The sequence below is a fragment of the Rhinolophus ferrumequinum genome, chromosome 17 (assembly GCF_004115265.2).
Source record: "Rhinolophus ferrumequinum isolate MPI-CBG mRhiFer1 chromosome 17, mRhiFer1_v1.p, whole genome shotgun sequence".
In the NCBI taxonomy this organism is placed as follows: domain Eukaryota; kingdom Metazoa; phylum Chordata; class Mammalia; order Chiroptera; family Rhinolophidae; genus Rhinolophus; species Rhinolophus ferrumequinum.
Genome location: NC_046300.1, coordinates 17762191 through 17780647, shown reverse-complemented (window position 1 = coordinate 17780647; position 18457 = coordinate 17762191). Strand labels below are relative to the sequence as shown.

The 18457-nt window shown below is 43.7% G+C and overlaps 1 protein-coding gene and 1 pseudogene across 1 annotated transcript in view; one reads left to right on the top strand and one right to left on the bottom strand.

Annotated features, from left to right (window-relative positions):
• The first annotated feature begins 6020 nt into the window (after window positions 1-6020).
• Window positions 6021-6570, top strand: LOC117036929 (transmembrane protein 126A-like; annotated as a pseudogene).
• SUSD5 (sushi domain containing 5) overlaps window positions 6054-18457 on the bottom strand; it is a 39335-nt gene continuing 26931 nt past the window's right edge. Inside the window, exon 5 of the mRNA XM_033132468.1 lies at window positions 6054-9188. Within this exon, the coding sequence (XP_032988359.1) occupies window positions 7900-9188 (1289 nt within the window). The 3' untranslated portion in view covers window positions 6054-7899. The remainder of the gene's footprint in view (window positions 9189-18457) is intronic.

Below are 18457 nucleotides of genomic sequence, written 5' to 3'. Positions count from 1 at the left end.
CCAGGCAGAGGCAACAGCCTGTGCAGTGCTTTGCAGTAGAACATGCTTGCTGTGGTTAGGGCACAAGGAGGCCAAGTTGAGAGTGGGTGAGGGGACGAATGGAAGGAGATGAGGCTCCAGAGGTGGACGTCTAGGGAGTGGGGGAGAGAACAGGTGGCTTAGAGCCGCGTCAACCATGTAAGGCCTCTGGCTTCTCTGAGGTAGAAGGGAGCCCCTGCAAGTCTTGAGCAGAGGAGTGCCTTGACTTACATATTACAAGGATTACTCTAGCTGTCATATTGTGAGAAACCTGAAAGCGAGCAAGGGTGGAAGCGGGCATACCAGTTAGGAGGCTAGTGCAAAATTGCAGGCAAGGGGAATGCTGGCTTGGACCTGAGCGGTGGCAACGGAAATGGTGAGAAGTGGTCAGATTATGGATTTATTTTGAAAGCAGGGCCAATAGGATTTGCTGACAGACTGGACGTGTAGTATAATAGAAAGAGAGGGTCTAATGGTGACCATAAGGTTTTTGGCCTGAAGAACAGGAAGGATGGAGTTACCATTTACTGAAATGGGGAAGATGGGGGAAGGGCTAAATAAGGAATTTGGTGCAAAGCAGGCTGTCTGAGGTTGGGAGGAAAGGTTCAGGCTGCAAATAAAATTTGAGGGTTTTCTCAGGTCAAGTCTTCAGCAGAGCCTGAGATGGATCCAAATGCATGTGGTTAACAATGGGAGTACATTCAGGAGAAACCTGTGAAAGCCTCCATCAGTTAGTTACAGACTGTACTTTAGGGGGCAGGGCTGTGCCTTTGAAAGCAAGTGGCTTGGTCAGCTGAGGGCAGTTCTCTGGAAAAGGGGCTGTGGACCACTGGCAGCCAGCAGGCCTGCACAGAGAAGGTGAGGGGTGGGATGTGACTCCTAGCTCTCTGAAGGGGATCTGGGAGGCGTTCCACAGCACCCACTACTGAACCATCTTCATGTCAATGGTGTTTAAAGCCAATAGGCTGGATGGAGTTACCAGGGTTGTATGTATATATTGAGAAACAAGAGAAAAGGTCCAAGGACAGAGCCCTGGGGCCCTCTGGGCAATGAGAAACCCACCATAGAGGCTGAGAAGGAGCCTCCTTTGAGGTTGGAGAAAACCAGGAGGGTGTGGTCTGGGACCTGTGCTTTCTTTATTCAACCTTATTCCCTCTTCCAATAAGCCACTTAGTCTAATTGGGACCTTCCAGGGAAGGGGGCAGGAGGAGACTGGCACAGCATTTGGGAGACAGGACTCACCCACAATGTCATGGGAAAGGACGAAAGGGGATAGAATTTGGGGTTTTTTAGTGTAATGATGATTAAATGGGGGTGGAAAATCACCTATTTTTGCTTTTCCAGACTTTCTTTCCCCCCATCTCACTATTCCAACCTCTGGGAACTCACCTGTGTCCTATTTCTCCTTTTGTACTGTCCTGCTTCCTTCACCCCCTATCTCCTGAGAGCACTTCTTCTTTCACCTGCACAAAATCCTCATGTCAAGAGCTCCCTCTAGGGTACCCAACTCGAGACAGTGACCCACTACTCTAGCTTTGGCCGAGTTGGCCCACGGCAGCAGAGTCTGCACTCCCAGGGGACTGTGTGGCCACCGTTAGTGATGGTTGCCCTTGTATCCACCGTAGCCTCGCAATCAGGGCGCCTTCCAGCCCAGCGATGAGTCAGATCCTGTGTGGCTTCTGCCCCTGGGTTCTACTTTCTTCCCTTGCCCCACCCTCTACGCCAGATAAACTCCCTTTGGAAGTCAGTGAGGAAGAGGGTCACAGGGCAGGGCTATAGAGTAGAGAGGGACATAGTGAGTGGACCTCCTGCCACAGGATTCCTGAGTCCGTGGAGGTGGTACACCCAGCGTTATCGCTCCTGGCAGCAGTTGCCCTTCCCAGCTGTGTGAGAAAATGCAAGGAGACCACCACAGGGACCAGGCTGGGCTGGTGGTCTGACTCTCCACCTCGCGCCCTGCACAGCTTCCATGGGTTGCCTTCCTCTGAGCCTGGGCGGAGCTTTTTGTGGACGATGTTACGTGGGGTTGCGTGGTGGCCGTGTGGGATGGGGAGTCCTCATTCATTCTCTGCACTTGACCTCTTTTCACTGGGGATTGAAAAGCACCTCCTCCCCCATCCTAGCAATGTCCCCTGAGGAAGAAACCCTGGGGACCGTACGATCAAATTCTCAGCACTTTGCTTTCATTGAAGGCTGTAGAACAGAGTTAATAATTCTTTTTTATTTCAAAGGAAAACAAACCAATCTTAAAAAAAAAAAAATGGTGAGCCGATTCCTCCAAACCGACCGTGAAACCTCAGTGTTCAGGCTGCACTCAACAACCTCAACCCAGCAGCTCCCTGAGTGGGTTTTTTGGAAGAGTCCAGAAGATTCCTGGATTAAGACCTCATGGGTTCAGCATCAGTCTGGTCTGTGTTTTGAAAAAACAAACACGTTCGTAAGATTCGTGGGAGTTTCCAGACCCGCCTAAGATGCCTCACTTGCCCTCTGACCCACCGGCTTGGAGCCCAACAGTTGCTCTATTTGGTTTCCTTAGGCTGGTTCACCCAGGGAGGCTGCCCACCCTGGGGGTGGGGGAATCTGTCCAGCCCCACTGCCATTCAGGTAACCCACACAGGTATCCACTGGATAGGGTCTAACGGCTACCTGCTGTGGCTCCTTTTAACATTCAGACTTTAACTGTGAATGTCTGAGGGTGGGTTTGTCTGTACAAATAGGTTTAAAAGTGATTGTCTGAAATGTCTCAGGTACCAACATATTCAACACACTAACACATCTTTCTGAGTCTTGGGACTTTCTAATGATGGCCACAAACTTGTTGTCCTCACCTCTGGGATCCAGGAGAACCACTGGGTACGTTGACCACAAAGGCTGCCTTAGGAAATGTTGCTTTTAGGAGTTCTTACTAAGGGAATTTTAAGAGCACAAAAATTTTATTGAACCAAACTCAGTGGCAAACAGAAAATGATTTGTTAGATTGTCAATGGAAAAGGGTTTATTATGACTGCTGGTGGAATAAACAGTGGCCCGTTTCTGCCAACATTTATGGAAATAACGTTTTTAAGTTTTAAATGTGAGCTGTAAACCTAAGCTACTTCAGTTTAAGAAAAAAAAAAAAAATTCAATACTTAAACTGTGGGGAGAAGGTGGATTGGTGCCAGAGAAAACATTCTCATTTAATAGTGTTTGCACATGGAACTACAACACAGTTTGTAGCGAGGCACTGAGAAAAACCCACAACTAATCCTTCATCGCAGCTGTCTGAACTCTTGATCATCTGCCATCCCCCAAACAGCGACTTCTTTTTTCTGGTGACTCTAGGCTTGAATGACCTAGTGTGGGGAGTTTAAACTATATACAAGGGAAGGGGGGCGGGGGAAGGAAAGGAAACTTAAATAAGCCTCAGTCAAAGGTTTTGTGCATTGGACTTCCTGTGCCTGCAGCCTGGGCGAGGCTGTTCCCACCACATCCATGTGTCATCTCCCCCAGAGAGAAGATACCATGACAGCCCAGCTTCACCTTGACCAACCCTCTCCTACCCCAGAAATAAGAGTCAGGAGTAGCTGTCGTTTGTGCCAAAGTAGAATGCTTCTCTCTCTCGGGCAAGCATGTGGAGTGGCTGTGCCCTAGCACCTAACACTGGCTCCCGACACATACCTGGTTTTGGTGGCTTGTTGAATGAATGAGTACATTGGCTCACTGACTTTTTGGAGTTGATAGGGGAAGATACTGGTGCCTCATTTTACAAGAAAACAATAGGAAGGAATTAAACGGTTTGGCCAACAGATACAAGATCGATCCCAGAGTTTTATTGCCCATTTTAGGGTGGTGGTCAGTAGGCCAAATGGTAAATGTTGTTCCTGGTGTCTTTTCCACCTCCCCTCCTTGGGTAAGGGCAGTGTGTACCATCTCACTCTTGTGGGAAATTAGAACTCGGAAAATCATTGAAAAAGACTTTTCTAAAAAAGAAAAATAACATTAAATGTTTTATTTTGCTTATTCTTTACTGTTTTCTTTCTTTGCCCACTGGATGAGACTGTCTTAATCATACCCAGTCATTCTAGAACACATGTTATAATGAGGTCTGTTTTTCCCAGGTCCATGAGATTTCTGCCATTCAGCTAGCAAAGCAGAACACTTACCCCAAGGACACAGAGCTCACACAGCAGGGATGGTCCTTGCTAGTCATGAGCAGGCAAGGGCCTTTCAGGAGACAGAGGCTCTTTCCTCTCCCAAAGAGGGTTCTCTATCAGAGATCAGGAATCCCATTAGGAAAAACATTTGGAATCCAGGTCTTGCTTTGGAACTGATCAGTTGGTCCCTTGCTGCCAATGTCTGAGAAGTGACAGAATGTTTACTGTTTCAAACAAGGACCAAAAACATCTTCGTATCACTAAAAGGCAAGCAAGGAGAAAGGGAAAAAAGTAGGAGGAGGCAGGTGGAAAGAGTGAGGGACCAGCCAGTGCAAAAACAGAGACCCAAGGTAGGGAGAGTTCAAACATCAGCTCTTTGAAGAAGAGGTGGAAGACACAGAGTTTGTTGATGTCAGCCCAAGAATTGTACAGGATACAGTGGAAAAGTTTGGATTGAGGAGGAGTGGTGATGTAGAGAGTGTGAGTTTGCACGTTGATTGATGTCTTAGGTCTGGATCCCTTGAAGCAAAGCCTTGTGCAGGTGATGAGTGATCCTTGGTTGGGTGAGGAAGAAGGAGGGATGGAAGAGAGGGCAGGAGCTCTGCAGACTTCCCTGAAATTCTTCTGCAGGGGGTAACATGGCTGAGAGCTACGCTAGGAGGGGGCAGTCTTAGACACAGCAAGTACTGAGACATTATTTTCAAGATTACTAGACAATGCTTTTTAAAAAAGCCATTGTGATATAACCTAGATATAAAATACATTAAGCAACTGTTTGAGGGAGATAATTATTTATTTTAAACATCTCAGAAGCTTTGTGTCAATGAACCCCACGCCACCGAATTTTCATTAGCATTAAGCATTTACTAGTCTCAAAACATGCATAATGACACACAAGTCACGTTTACAGTGTTTTAGTCATTCCCTTTCTACATGCATTTTCAGATCCTATAACATTAATTTAGATAACGCCAAATCAATGAAAACTTTAAAAATTTATGTGTTGGATTTATTTTGCAGTTCATGTCTATAAAATAATGCATTTATATGTATTAATATATTTGTAATAAACTTATTAATACATTTGTATTAATATTACCTATTTGGGGGTTGGTATTAAGTCAGTGTTCTTGGGTTATTACATAATAGTTGGATAATATGATCCCAATGTTGAGATGGAGGTTATTTCATATAGTCAAAAATAGAAAAGTTATCTTGTAATAGATTAGAAAAGAATCTATAAATATATACAGTCTCTGGCTTTTATTCTCTTGTGTTTTGCTTTGGCTACATGCAGAAAGCATTTCATCCCTATTGTTCTAGATTTCATATGATGTATAGGTGTTCCATTTGGTACCTTCCAGCCTTTGTTTTACCCAATAATGGGGACTAAGCTCTTTCATTTTGCTGTACTGTCTTTATAGCTACTTAGACTATTATTTTTCCAAAGCTTGCACCAAAAAGAGGTGTCAGGGTAGAAAATATGTTGCGAGAATTCTTTTTTTCCGTAGGTAAAACACCACCACCAATTTTCCACTTGTAAAGAAGATCAGGCTCTCTCTCATGACACACAAAAACACTTAAGACTCTTACAGACTCAGAATAAATGTATTGCCTTCATCGCTTTTTACCACTGGACATGATTTCTAAAAAGGTGATTCATATTAGAAAACTATGTTTTGTTTCTGTGCCAACACGTAGAAGACCTTTGGAGGTGGTATTTCGGCAGCTTCAAAAGCTGTCTCAGTTGCACACGGACTTCCTTACAAGACCAACCACAGGTGTTCCTCGCCTCCTGGGCCTCCAGAACTTCAGCAGGCCTCACAGCTCAAAACTCATGTCCCAGAGCCGCTGAGGAAGACCGGAGGAAGCACCCTCTGCTGGGAGGAGAGTGTGAGGCTCAAGATGGAAAATCATAAACCAGGTGATACTGTCAAGGAAAACAAAACTTTTGATATCATAACCAGAAAAATTAACCAAGTTCCAGAAGCAAAAATGGATCTATTTGAACATGGATCAACATATATTGGACTTAATACTGCAGTCTGTGGCCTAATAGCAAAGAGTCTCTTTTGGCACGTCTGAAATATGACGCAGGCTCATATAGCTGCAGGCTTCCCAAGGGCAGTGATCCCATTTTTGACAGAGAATGTATCTTACAGAGGTTTTGTCGGTTTACCATTGAATACAGGTATGCCTCAGACCTGCCACCAGACAAAGGAAACCTCTTAACCCACTGGATCAGAATTTCTAAGCTTGTCTTTAGAAAGACATTATTTCCCATTGTGCTCCAGGCTGGGTTTGCAGCATACCTTGGTTCTAGACAATATAAACGACTGACCAAGGCTCTTCAGTTGCCTGAAACTGGCCTAGGAATTCCGTGATTGTTAAGCAAATGTGTATACAAAAATAAAACTGTGAAAATAAAAAAATAAAAAACAATTCACGTTATCATAAACCAATGGTTCTCACACTTGAGTCATTAGGACCACCTGGAGGGCTAGTAAGAGCACCGAGAGCTGGGCCCCACCCCTAGGGTTTCTGCATCATGAGTCGTGAGTCGGGTGACACCAGAGAATCTGCCACTCTAGTAAGTTCCCAAGTGAGGCTGACGCCTCTGGCCCCAGGACCATGCTTCGAGGACCACTGTCTCGAACATTACTTGCTGAGCTACCGTAAGATGGTCTAGAAGGTATGACGCGAGTTGCTCCACAATCAGGTGAGTCCATTCTAGCCTGTCTCCTTAGAGCTCGCAGCTGCCACAAGAAATAGATCAGCACAGATCGGATCATATTCCTTTTTAAGTTTCTGTGCTTCTCCTTCAGCGAGGTACCCACACGTGACGTCCCAGTCCTTGACCCTCTTAAAACATTGTTTTCCTCCCGTGTCATTCCCTCTTCCTGGAGCTCAGAGAAATGGTGCATCCTGGGAGAGGAAACCAAGGACAGTTCTGTTGGTCCTGGCAAAAATTCTAAGACATTCCTAGGCACAGACTGGTCAAGGACAGGTAGGCCATGCTTCCGAGAGGAAATGCTGCTTACCCACACAAAGTACACCTTGTTTCTAAAAAAGTGATGGGCTGTCCCACAGAATGAAGGGAACAGAAGTGAATGTGTGCCTGGCTACTCCTCACCTCTCCCTGTCCCCAATAAAAATGTCAATCTTAAATTCTCTCCAATTTTAACAAACCATTGAAGAGAAATGTCAAAGCTTCTAGACTATGTCCTGGTTCTTAGCTCATTTGCCCTCAGCAACATCACAACATTAAAAGGAAATGATGCATTATTCTTCTACAGCCCACTCCCAACAATTAAATACCTGTATCCTAAACAACACTGCTCTGAAATGCTCCATTTGTTACGCCTATTTCAAAAACTTTCAGGTCACGGAATCAATACTTTTATTTCTTAAAAAAGAAAAAGAAGACAATAGTATGATGAAGCAAGAGGTGAGTGTTGACCTCATGGTGAAATTAGGGCCCAAGCACAGGTCTGAGATTAGTGCAATTCATTCCAGGGCAGATGGTTGAGGAGATACTAACGTGTGTGATGATCCCACCAAAGCCTCCTGCCAGGTGCTTCCAGAGATACTTCTCAGCCTATACAACAAAGACCTGAGGGAAAAAAGAGATGTGCCCTATCCCACATGTTTCATGCTCTAGTGAATTATCAGTGTTTATCAATGTGATGTGTCACAGTTTCTTTTCCTCCCAAGTGACTTTGGGAGAGCCCACTCTGGATGGAGGTGGCTAGACCTTCTCCATCTCAATCTGCTGGTGATAGTGCCGAGCCTGCCGCTGGCCAACATTCAGCTTGTACACAGAGCTCTTGTGCTGGCACTTGCGGTAGCCCCATACTGCCCCGACGCCCGCCAGGAGCAGCAGCAGGCACAAGACGGTGACAATGGTAGCGATAATTGGGCCTCTGCTGAGGCCAGGACACTCATCCCCTACACATGGCTCCAAGGTTGGGAGAAGTTCCTCAGCTGCACCTGGGGCAGGGCCTTCCTGTCCCAAGAAGTCCTCAGACAGCAGGTATGGGAAGCTATCCTGGACCTCAGCAGCAGTGGTTTCCATTGGAGTCTGGGTAGGTGAGGGAACGTGGGTAGGCATCTTCGGGACGGCAGTTGTTACTGTCTCCAGGGGAGAGCTGGGGAGTCCGTAGGGTAGCGTGGCCAAGGGAGACTTCTCTGTGGCAAATCTCCAAGGAACAGTTGACTGATACCTGGTCAAGTCAGCGTCCCCCCTGCTGGGACCCTCCGTCTCAGACACACCCTTGGGTCTGAGAGCCAACGCTTCTACATCTAAGGTTTGAGATGGAAGAACGGAACTATGGGTCATGTCCTCACTTGATGGGTGGGTGGTACTCCTGGGCTTCTTAACTTCCACGAGAATGGGCTGATGGGAAGTAAACAGAACACATTCTTCCAGCCCTACTGACCCATCCCCCTTGTCCCCATCTTCCTCCGCTTCTGCCTCTTCTGCCTCTATCTTCCTCCAAGCCCCATCGGTCACAGGGTAGCCATCTAACCAGGACTCATCGCTGCTGCTCACCATTGGGTCTCCTGCCTTGCTGTCATTCCGGCTCACAGATGGCCCCGAGGGACCCTCAGTGCTGTTATAGATCACCTTGGTTTCATTTTCACCTGGAGCCAATGTTAGGCCACTGTGGTTGTCTCTAGCAGGAAACTGCTTTTTGGTGTCATCGTCCATCTCTTTTTCCAACTCCAGCTTGTGGAAGGTCGCAGCAGGAAGCCAGAACAAGTATTTCTGGTTTAGTATCCATCCTGGCAGGTCTGTGGGGACACTGCTCCCAGCACTGGGCAAGCCTGTAGTTGGCACAAAGGCTGTGTCCCGGCCTGTGTTTTCTCTCCCCACAGAAATGGAGACCAGACGGTCCTGTTTTGGAGCCTCCTCAGAAGCCTCTCCCTGACCCCTGTCTTCTGCCTCTGTCCGGGAATCCTCCATGAGCTCTTGGAATGACACGGAGCTGTCATCAGGGAAATTGTCTTCATAGTCAACATGTGCCTCAGCTTCATCTGGAAGGAAAGAGGGCGAAACACCTCATTAGGTCCAAGGTCACAGAGCCAGTGCAAAACACAAGACAGGGAATTAAAGAGCATAAGCACTGGTACGGATGAAATAAAACTGTCCTTGACAGAGGATATGACTGCACATCACAGATAAAGCCAAAACATCTACATGTAAAAACTTACAATTAATATCTGAGTTTATCAAGATATTAGTCAATATAAGTCAATAATCAATATAAAATAGCAACTGTATTTCTATATACCAGCAACAAACAGAAAATAAAAATTTGAAGAGATGCCATTTGCCATAGCATTAAAAAAATCAAACATCTAGGAATAAATCTCATAAAAGATGGGCAAGATTTCTGCATGAAATGGTACAAAATATTGCTGAGCAAAATTACAGAAGACCTAAAACGAAGGGATATACCATATTCGTGTAACGGACGGCTTAAAACTGTTGTCAATTCTGTCAAAACTGATCTATCTAGATTTAATACAATCCTAATAACAATCTGAGACATTGACAAGCTGATGCTAAAATGTATGGAAATCCAAAGGGCCAAAAATATACAAGGCAATCTTGAAAAAGAAGACAAAAGCTAGAGAATGTATACTATACGATTTCAAGATTTACTATGAAACTGGAGTACTTTTTAAGACCCTGGTATGGGCACAAAGATCCATAATAGGATTACATTCACATTATAAACTGTTCATCAAAAGCCACCATGAAGAGAGTTCAAATGCAAGCCACAGAACTGAGGATATCTGCCACACATATAACCTCCAAAGGGTTTGTATCCAGACTTTATAAAGAACTCCTACAAATCTGTAATAAATAGGCAGACAAACCATAGCAAATTTGGCAAGATACTTGAATGGGCACATCGCAAACAAGAAATCTAAATAGTCATTAAACATGTAAAGATGCTCAACCTCCAAAGTAACAGAGAAATGCTAATTACAGCCATAATGAGATACCATCACAGAGCACCAGGATGGCTAACATGAAGCAGATTGACAATACCTAGCGCTAACAAGGATATGCAGCACTGTTGGTGGGAGTGTGAACTGGAACAACCACTATGGAAAACTGCCCGAGAATCGCTACTAAAACGGAACATATGCATGCTGCATGGTACAGCAATTCCACTACTAAATATATACTCAACAGTAATGTGAGCACGTGGGCACCGAAAGACAGCCACAAGAATGTTCATGATAACCAAAAAATGGAAACAATTCAAGTATCCATTAGCTGCAGAACTGATAATACATTGTAGTATAGTCATACGATGAAAATCTGTACATCATTGGAAATGAAACGACCACAGCTTCCAACAAGGAAATGGATGAATCTTGCAGCCATGATGTTGAACAAAAGAAGCCAGGCACAAAAGAACACATTCTGTGCGATACTATGTACATAAAATTCAAACATTGGCAAAAGTAATCTCTGATGTGAAAAGTCAGGATGGTGGCTACGTGTGAATAGGAGCGAAGGGGTGAGCACTGAGTCCGGGCGTGAGCCGGGCTTTGGGGTTACTAGCAACTTTCTACTTCTTGACCTACATGGTGGCTAAAATGCTTTGCTTGTTTTCTGATAACTCATTGATCATTCCCTTATGATGTGTATGTATGTTATAATTAAGTAAAAATGTATCTTTTAAAACACTGAGTTGCTCTTGATAAGACTTCTGAATCGGGAGACGAGGCTGTGAAGTATTCTGAATCCAGCTGAGTAGAAATGAGTGGAGGCCCCACAGTAGGAGGCCAGAATGTAAGGATAGCAGGTCAGGAAGGCTCAGGAAGTTGTGTCCTCAAGAGAGCTGAGCTTTCCCCAATCTCTTTTGGTTCAAGCCCTACTTGAACACGTACTTACCTATGAATATTACTATAACAGAAAGCCTCCCTATGATACTGTCATATAATAAGAAACATATATTTAGTCTTTGCCCCTGGGTCCTGGCATAATGCTCCTAAAATCCTTGGCACTTCCTGAGTGGTAAGGCTGATAGGAACATCTTTTGTTATTCATAACAAGCTTCTTTGACTATACCTGAGTTTACATTAATGAGGTGACTCTTGGTCGGACCTGGATGGCTTTAGGATGGGGGGCTGGTTGCCAGAGGAACCAACCAGGTGATTAGAGGGTTGGAACTTTCAGGCCCACTCCCCAACCTCTGCGGAGGGGAAAGGAGCTGGAGAATGAGTTCATTACCGATGGCCATGTAATGAAACTTCCATAGAAACCCATAAAGTACAGGGCTGGGCGAGCTTCCAGGTTGGTGAATGCCTCCATGTGCCAGGAGGAGGACTCACCCCAACTTCACAGGGGCAGAAACTCCTGTGCACAGGATCCTTCCACACCTCTCCCTATGTCCCTCTTCACCTGGCTGTTCATCTGTATCCTTTATAGTAAACGGGTGAACGCAAGTAAAATGCTTTCCTGAGTTCTATGAATCATTCTAGTAAATTATTGAGCCTATAGAAGGGGTCGTGAGAACCCTCAATTTATATCCAATTAGTCAGAAGTATGGAAGCCCTGGAGCTTGTGATTGGTATCTAAAGTGGGGAGCAGTCTTGTGGGTCTGAGCCCTTAACCTGTGGGGTTGGCACTAACTCTAGGTAGTTAATATTAGAATTCAACTGACTTGTAGGACACCCCGCTACTGTCCAGAGGCTTGGAGAATTGGTTGTCGGTGTGACTGAACCCCCACCTTTCCCCACCCCACACACACATTTGATGTCAGAAGTTTTCTGTGGGCAGAAACAGATCTTAGTTCCCCCCCACACACACACTTTATTTTGCACCTTGGAAAGCATGCAATGTAAAAAGCTCCAGAACCAAAGTCTGGAGAGAATGCTGAGGTGTCATGTGAAACATTCCTGGACTCCAAAACTGGATTGGTGGGTATTTGGCTTATTTCAAATGTCGATGAAAGAATCTCCAAACCTATAGAAAAGTTCTTTAAAAGTTTATTTGAGGCAAATTTTTGAGGACATGCCTGGAAGCAAAATCTCTACAGACTGAAAAAATATTCCAGAGAATGGCAGTTTTGCAGCTTATTTTATAAATTATAACCAAAGGATAAGACATAGGGAGGGTTACATGAAATCCATCGGTGATAGATTAAGAGGGCAGGAGAAAGCAAAATGGGGAAATGTCTAGGATTGGATAAAAAGTAAAACAGAGAGACACATAGTGCTTTTGCACTGGTGAGCACAGGAGAGTTAAGTAACATTTACAGCACATAGAGGTGGTGTGTGGGGAACCAGGTAACAATGAGGGTTCTGAGGTCTTGTGTTCTGGTGCCTGCGGTTGTGCCTTGGAAGGGTCTGGAAAAGAAAATCACTCTGCCATGTCAAAGGTATGTTATCCTAGATGCATAAGACAGTGGACAGTGGACAGTGGACGGCGCTCACTTAAGGTAAAGACTGACCTTTGCTAAGGAAGCTACAGGCCTGGGACGTGACTACCCGCCATGACCTGCCCAGTTAGGAATTTATCATCAGACCAGTCGACATGGGAGCTGACAGCATTCGCTTGTGTAAGTCCATCCGAGACCAGAAGAAGGATCCAGCTGAGGCCAGCCCAAACTTCCAGCACAAAGAATTGGAGCCAAATGAGTGATTGTTCTTTTACAACATTAAGTTTTTTGGGGTGGCTTATGCCAAAAAAGCTAACTAATACACCAGCAATGAGGTGCTCAAAGGCAGGGACCAAGGCATATTGTCCCCAGAATGGAACAGTGCCCAGCCCATTGGAGGTATTCTTGGATGACAGAAGGAATGAATGGCACGGGGAGGACAAAGCGGGGAAAGCTGCAGTAGCTCAGACCCCAAGACTCTCCTCATTCCTGCCTCATAATCACTCAAAGCGAAGATCTATTTCCAGGAGCACAGTGCCCCAACACACAAGAGAATTACAGGCTCATTTCGAAATTCTGAGGAATGACCATAATCTCTTATAACACCCTGAAGATCCTCTGAAAAAGATGCCATCGTTGAAGGACTACTTGACTACATGGACATGCATCGCATCACACACACATGCTGGTGAGCAAACTAGTCCGCAGTCTGGCCCATGAGAGCATCTTTTCTCTTCCCAGCCTCTCCTCAGCACCCCTGCCCCTATCGATTTAAAAGGGCACCCAAGTAGAACTCCCCGTACCCACTGCTAGTAGATTTATCGTAGTGAAGCGGGGAAGGGATACTTATCTATCAAAATTTAATCCTAATTCAAAGAAACTTCTCACCCCATACATCTGACAGGTCATTTGTGCCCCAAAGTGTCATATCCAATTTTTTTTTTTTAATTTAAAAATAGGTTGTATTCTCAGGCATTGCCGAAGAAATTATTATTTTTGCAAAACAATACACATTTGCTAGTTGTCTCTCAGAGGTTCTGCTCTTGAAGATGAATACGCCTGTGTTCTCAGCCAGAACACAGCCCCCTTTCATGATGCAGAAAGGCAGGAGGCAGGTCTCTCCAAAACCATTTTTCCTCAAGAAGCTTTCACCCACTCGAAATCACAAGCTGTTACTTCATGCATGATCCGCAATGGAAGGCCTCTCACCACACGTGATTTCACCTGGGAGTAGTTCTTCGTTGCCTCCTTGCAGCCAGAGACACCAAACTGTCAAGAGCCCACCGATGGTTCTGTTTGATTCCATGCAACTTTTGTCATTTCTGGTTACATTCTGACACTGCATTCATTTTCTGTCAGGTCACCAACTGTAGCTCATTGACTGTTGGGTGTAAATAAGCTAAAGGAACCAACATTTGCAGCGTTTTGCCAGAGGGAAAGCTGGCAGGGAGCCCGGGTCAAGGAGAGAAGTGGAGGAGGCGTGCCCCTTCACTATTCTCACAGTCCATCTTCTTATAACCCCCGACACATGCCAAGACTGACGTGGTCCATGGGTAAATGGAATCCTACTCAAATATTCAACAGCTAAACAGAAGTGTGTGAGGGATACTAAAACTCTTCCAGTGCTTCAGAGATCTGTGGCCTTGACACGTCCTTGTAACTTCTGCCCTGTCTCTTCTCCCCACACCCCATTTCCCATTTCTATCAGTTCCAGTTTTGCCTGCTTCTTTGTTCCTGCTCCTTCTGTCTGTCCCTCCCGGTGTTCTGCTTTCCCTTTCTTCTAGCTCATCACTTCCATTCCACACCACTTGTGTATGTTACTGGAGATATAAGCAAAAATCACCTTATTGTCAGGGTAGATTATATGCCACACTTGAAAATATCTAAGCGTTCCAGTTGACATTGCCTCACATGTTTTCTTTGTTCTATCCCTATCAAAATGAGGAAACCCCCCAATAAGATAAAATAAAATAAAAACATGCACACACACACATACACAGACAACTCGGCTAATTGGATATTAATTTTAAAAAATAAGAAAACTACACTAAACATCAGGGAAAATATTTTACCAACAACACCCATGAATGGAGAAGGGCATAATACATTGTAACAAATTTCAAAAACTAGTCAAAAGAGGAAAAACAGAAGATTCTGGAGCAGAGTGGAGAAGAGCAGCACGGTACAGCTCCTAACATATTCTCGCCCTTCACAAACTACAGGGGAGTCAACAAATCCTGAGAAGCAAAGTGGGTGGAGAGAAACAGACCACTAACCAGCAGGGCTGATTCTTCGTGATGGACTCTAAAATGCCAGGACCTCTCATTGTGTAGGTGAGGTAAACCTTGACACAGGACATGTAACAACATCTCTGAAGAGAAAGCAGAGCCCAGATATTTTAAAACAAACAAAAGCAAAACTACATACCATTTAAACTGAGTTATCTCCTTCTAGCTGCCATTCCTTCTTTTGGATGAAAAGGAGATGCGTGTAAAAGGTAAAGTACCTAACTTAGAAGAAATAATAGTTTATGAGAAACAGAATGAATTCTTTACAATTGCTTCATACTACAGAACTTAATAAGAAAGTGAGTATAATTAAACAAAAGCTCAAAGGTGAGATGGTAAAATAGCAAAATGTTACGAAAAGGGTGAATCAAATTGAGGACCGATGTAACATCATGACAGAACTGAAAATAAATTAGAAACTGCAAGGAACAGAATAGACTGACAATTTTACAAAACTGAGAAAGACAACAACAGGAAGACACATATTTAAGAGTCACTGCAAACCTCATGCAGAACAAATTCATAGAAAATTTCATATAGGCACATCAAATTAAAACTGCTAAAAACCAAAGACAACTTTGTACACTTAAAAATGGTCAAGATGGTAAATATTGTGTTATATGTTTTTACCACAATTTTTTTAAAAAAGGGAAAGGATTAATAAATTAGACTACATTCAAATTTTATTCATCAAAGATACCATGAAGAAAGTGAAAAGGTAACTTATCTAGCAGAAGATATTTGTGACATATATAAGCTCAAAAGTTCTGGTATCTAGAATAATATAAAGAACTCTTACAAATCAATATGAAATAAATGGACAATCCAGTAAAAAAAATAGGCAAGAGAATTAATAGGCACTTCACAAATGAGATACTCAGCCAATAAACATATGATAAAGTGCTTTAAATCATTAGTAATAGGGGAAATTCATATTAAGTGATATTACAACCTCTATATCAGAATGCTAAAAATTAAGAACGGTAATACCAAGAGTTGGTGAGGCAATGGGGCTCCTGGAACTTCATATACTGCTGGTGGAAATGTAAATTAGTGTCACCTTTTTGAAAACTGATTAGGCATCATCTATTAAAATTGAACATATACAGACTCTGTGAGACTGTGCAATTTAACTCCTAGATATACAAGAAGAATGGATGCAACATGGGCACCAAAAGACCTGTACAAGAATGGTTTTAGAATAGCCCCAAATTTGAGACAACAGAAATGTTCCTCAACAGTAGAATGGAGACTCCACAACAAAGAAAAAGAATGAACTACAGCTTCATGGAACTACATGGATATGTCCCAGAGACATGTTTGGCAAAGGAAGCCATACACAAGAGTCCATACTCTATGCTTCTACTGAAATAAAGTTCAAGCTGGGAAAATATAATTCATGGTTTTAGAAGTCTGGATAATGGTTATTCTAGGGAGGTAGTGATTGGAAAGGAACACTAGGAGTGTTTTTGGATTGCTGGTGATGTTCTACTTCTCGACACAAGCGTATTTATGGCATTCACTGAGCTCTATAATCTTTTACTGTCGAAATGTTCTATATTTATGTTATTCCTAAATAAGAATTTAAACAAACAATCAAAACGACACACCATGTTCCAGAAAAACACCAACACAGAAAAGTTGGCTACCGAATGCTAAGAATAAAGGAATAATTCAACTGATACCCAGGCACAAAAAAGCAAATCATGCTCAAGAAGAAAAATTAAATCAGGCTTGCCTATAATTCCTCAACATTCAATGGTAGAAGACAAACGAACAATGTCTACACTCTTTGAGAGAAAGAAACTGTAACTCAACAATATTATACTTAGTTAAGATATCATTCAATTATAGAGACAGTAAGCATTCATTTTTTTCAGGATGTTTGTACTTTGAAATATTTCAAGAATATACTGTGTGATACTATACTGTCACTTATATTAAGCTGTAAACCAGTTGCTACTGGCATTCCATTTAAGAATTTACAGATGAGGAGCGGACAGTTGGCATTCTCATCAGCAAATTCATCCTCTAGACGTGGCTACTACAAGTACTTCTATTAGTGTTTGTATCTTGATCAGAACCATTGCTTTGCTAAGTAGCACTATGAATATCTAAAATGGCTTTCTATTGGTGAAAATAGTGGCCTATTAACTACCATGGTAAGTTTTAGAAGTGGGCTGTTATTGGTAAAATGAAAGGTATTTACAATATGGGGATTGGCTAAGGATATTTTAGAGACACTTCTCACCCTTACATGTACAGGGTAAAACCAATCTAAACCTTGATGGTGCTTGAGACATAAACCTTAAATGGTCTCATTTGAGAGTAGCGTGTTACTCACTGGAACTTTGGAAACGGAAGACACCTGTGCTGGCAGTAACCTTCACTAGGCATGCCCCCCTGCTCTCCCTGCACAATCTGCCCAGCTCTTCCCAGCCTGGGAACTCTGAGAGAAGGACATGTCCCCTCTACCTTTATATTCCCAGCACAGCATGGCTGGCACATAAGAGACACTCCCTCAATGTTTGTTGCCTGGATAAATGAGTGAGTGAAGAGGTGAATAATCCTCAAATGAAGACAAAGACATCAACTGTTTACAAATAGTCTACCCATGAAAAAGTGTTCCAAGCCTATTTTTCTCCTCATGAGTGACAGTAAAGTTTGTTATTTACTGAATTTCAGCCAAAAATTAAATTCTGCCCACCAGATGGAGAAGCCCAGCTCTTTGCCTGTTGAGGTGCTATTCCTCTCACCTTCCCTCTACTTTCTTGAGTCCACACTCACCTTAATCATCCAACAATCCTTCCAGCCCTCTCCCTCCCCCACAGCCTCCCTGAAACCTGTGCTAACACCACATGGGGACTTCTGATGTAGACCAATAAGTCCAGGAAATGGAAACTTCATGGGTTCTCTTGGCAAAAATCAGATCATTCCCTGCGTGCATTGTATGTAACTGTTACTTTAGGAAACGAGAATACCACAGAGAGATAGCACTCAGGAGCAAAAGGAGAAGGCTCACTTGTGCACTGCCTGCATTTATCAGGGTGAGACAGGGCCAGGGGCTGAAGTACACAAGGCTGGAGCCCAGAATCCCAGGCTCTCCCAGTGCTGCCACCGTTCATCTTTTTTCACGGTGCTGCATTTCTGGAAGCCCACACATACTTTCTTTTTTCCTCTGGTCTTGGCTACACAGCCTTTAAAAATAGTAATTTTGAAAAAGACAACCAGACAAGCCAGAAATAACCACTGGTTCAATGAACCTATGAACAAATATGGCAATATTGACAAGGAAAGTCTAAATTCAGTTTCAGGCTCACGTTTTGTTCTATGAAGAAAGTCCAAAAGATGAAGAAAAACAGAAACTGCAGTTAATTTAAGAAAACAAAGGCTTTGGAAATGAGAGCACAGAGCAAAGGAACTTACTGAGGGAACAATAAGTTTGCAAAGGGAGCCTGGCACCGCCCTGGTGCTCTGCTCTCCGTGAAGAGGCCCCTGGAGGAAGTGCACAGACATATACAGACGTTGGAAGGAGACATACCTGGCTTCAAATCTTGGCTCTGCTTCTTTCTGGCTGTGTGACACAGGCAAGCCACTGAACCTACCTCAGTTT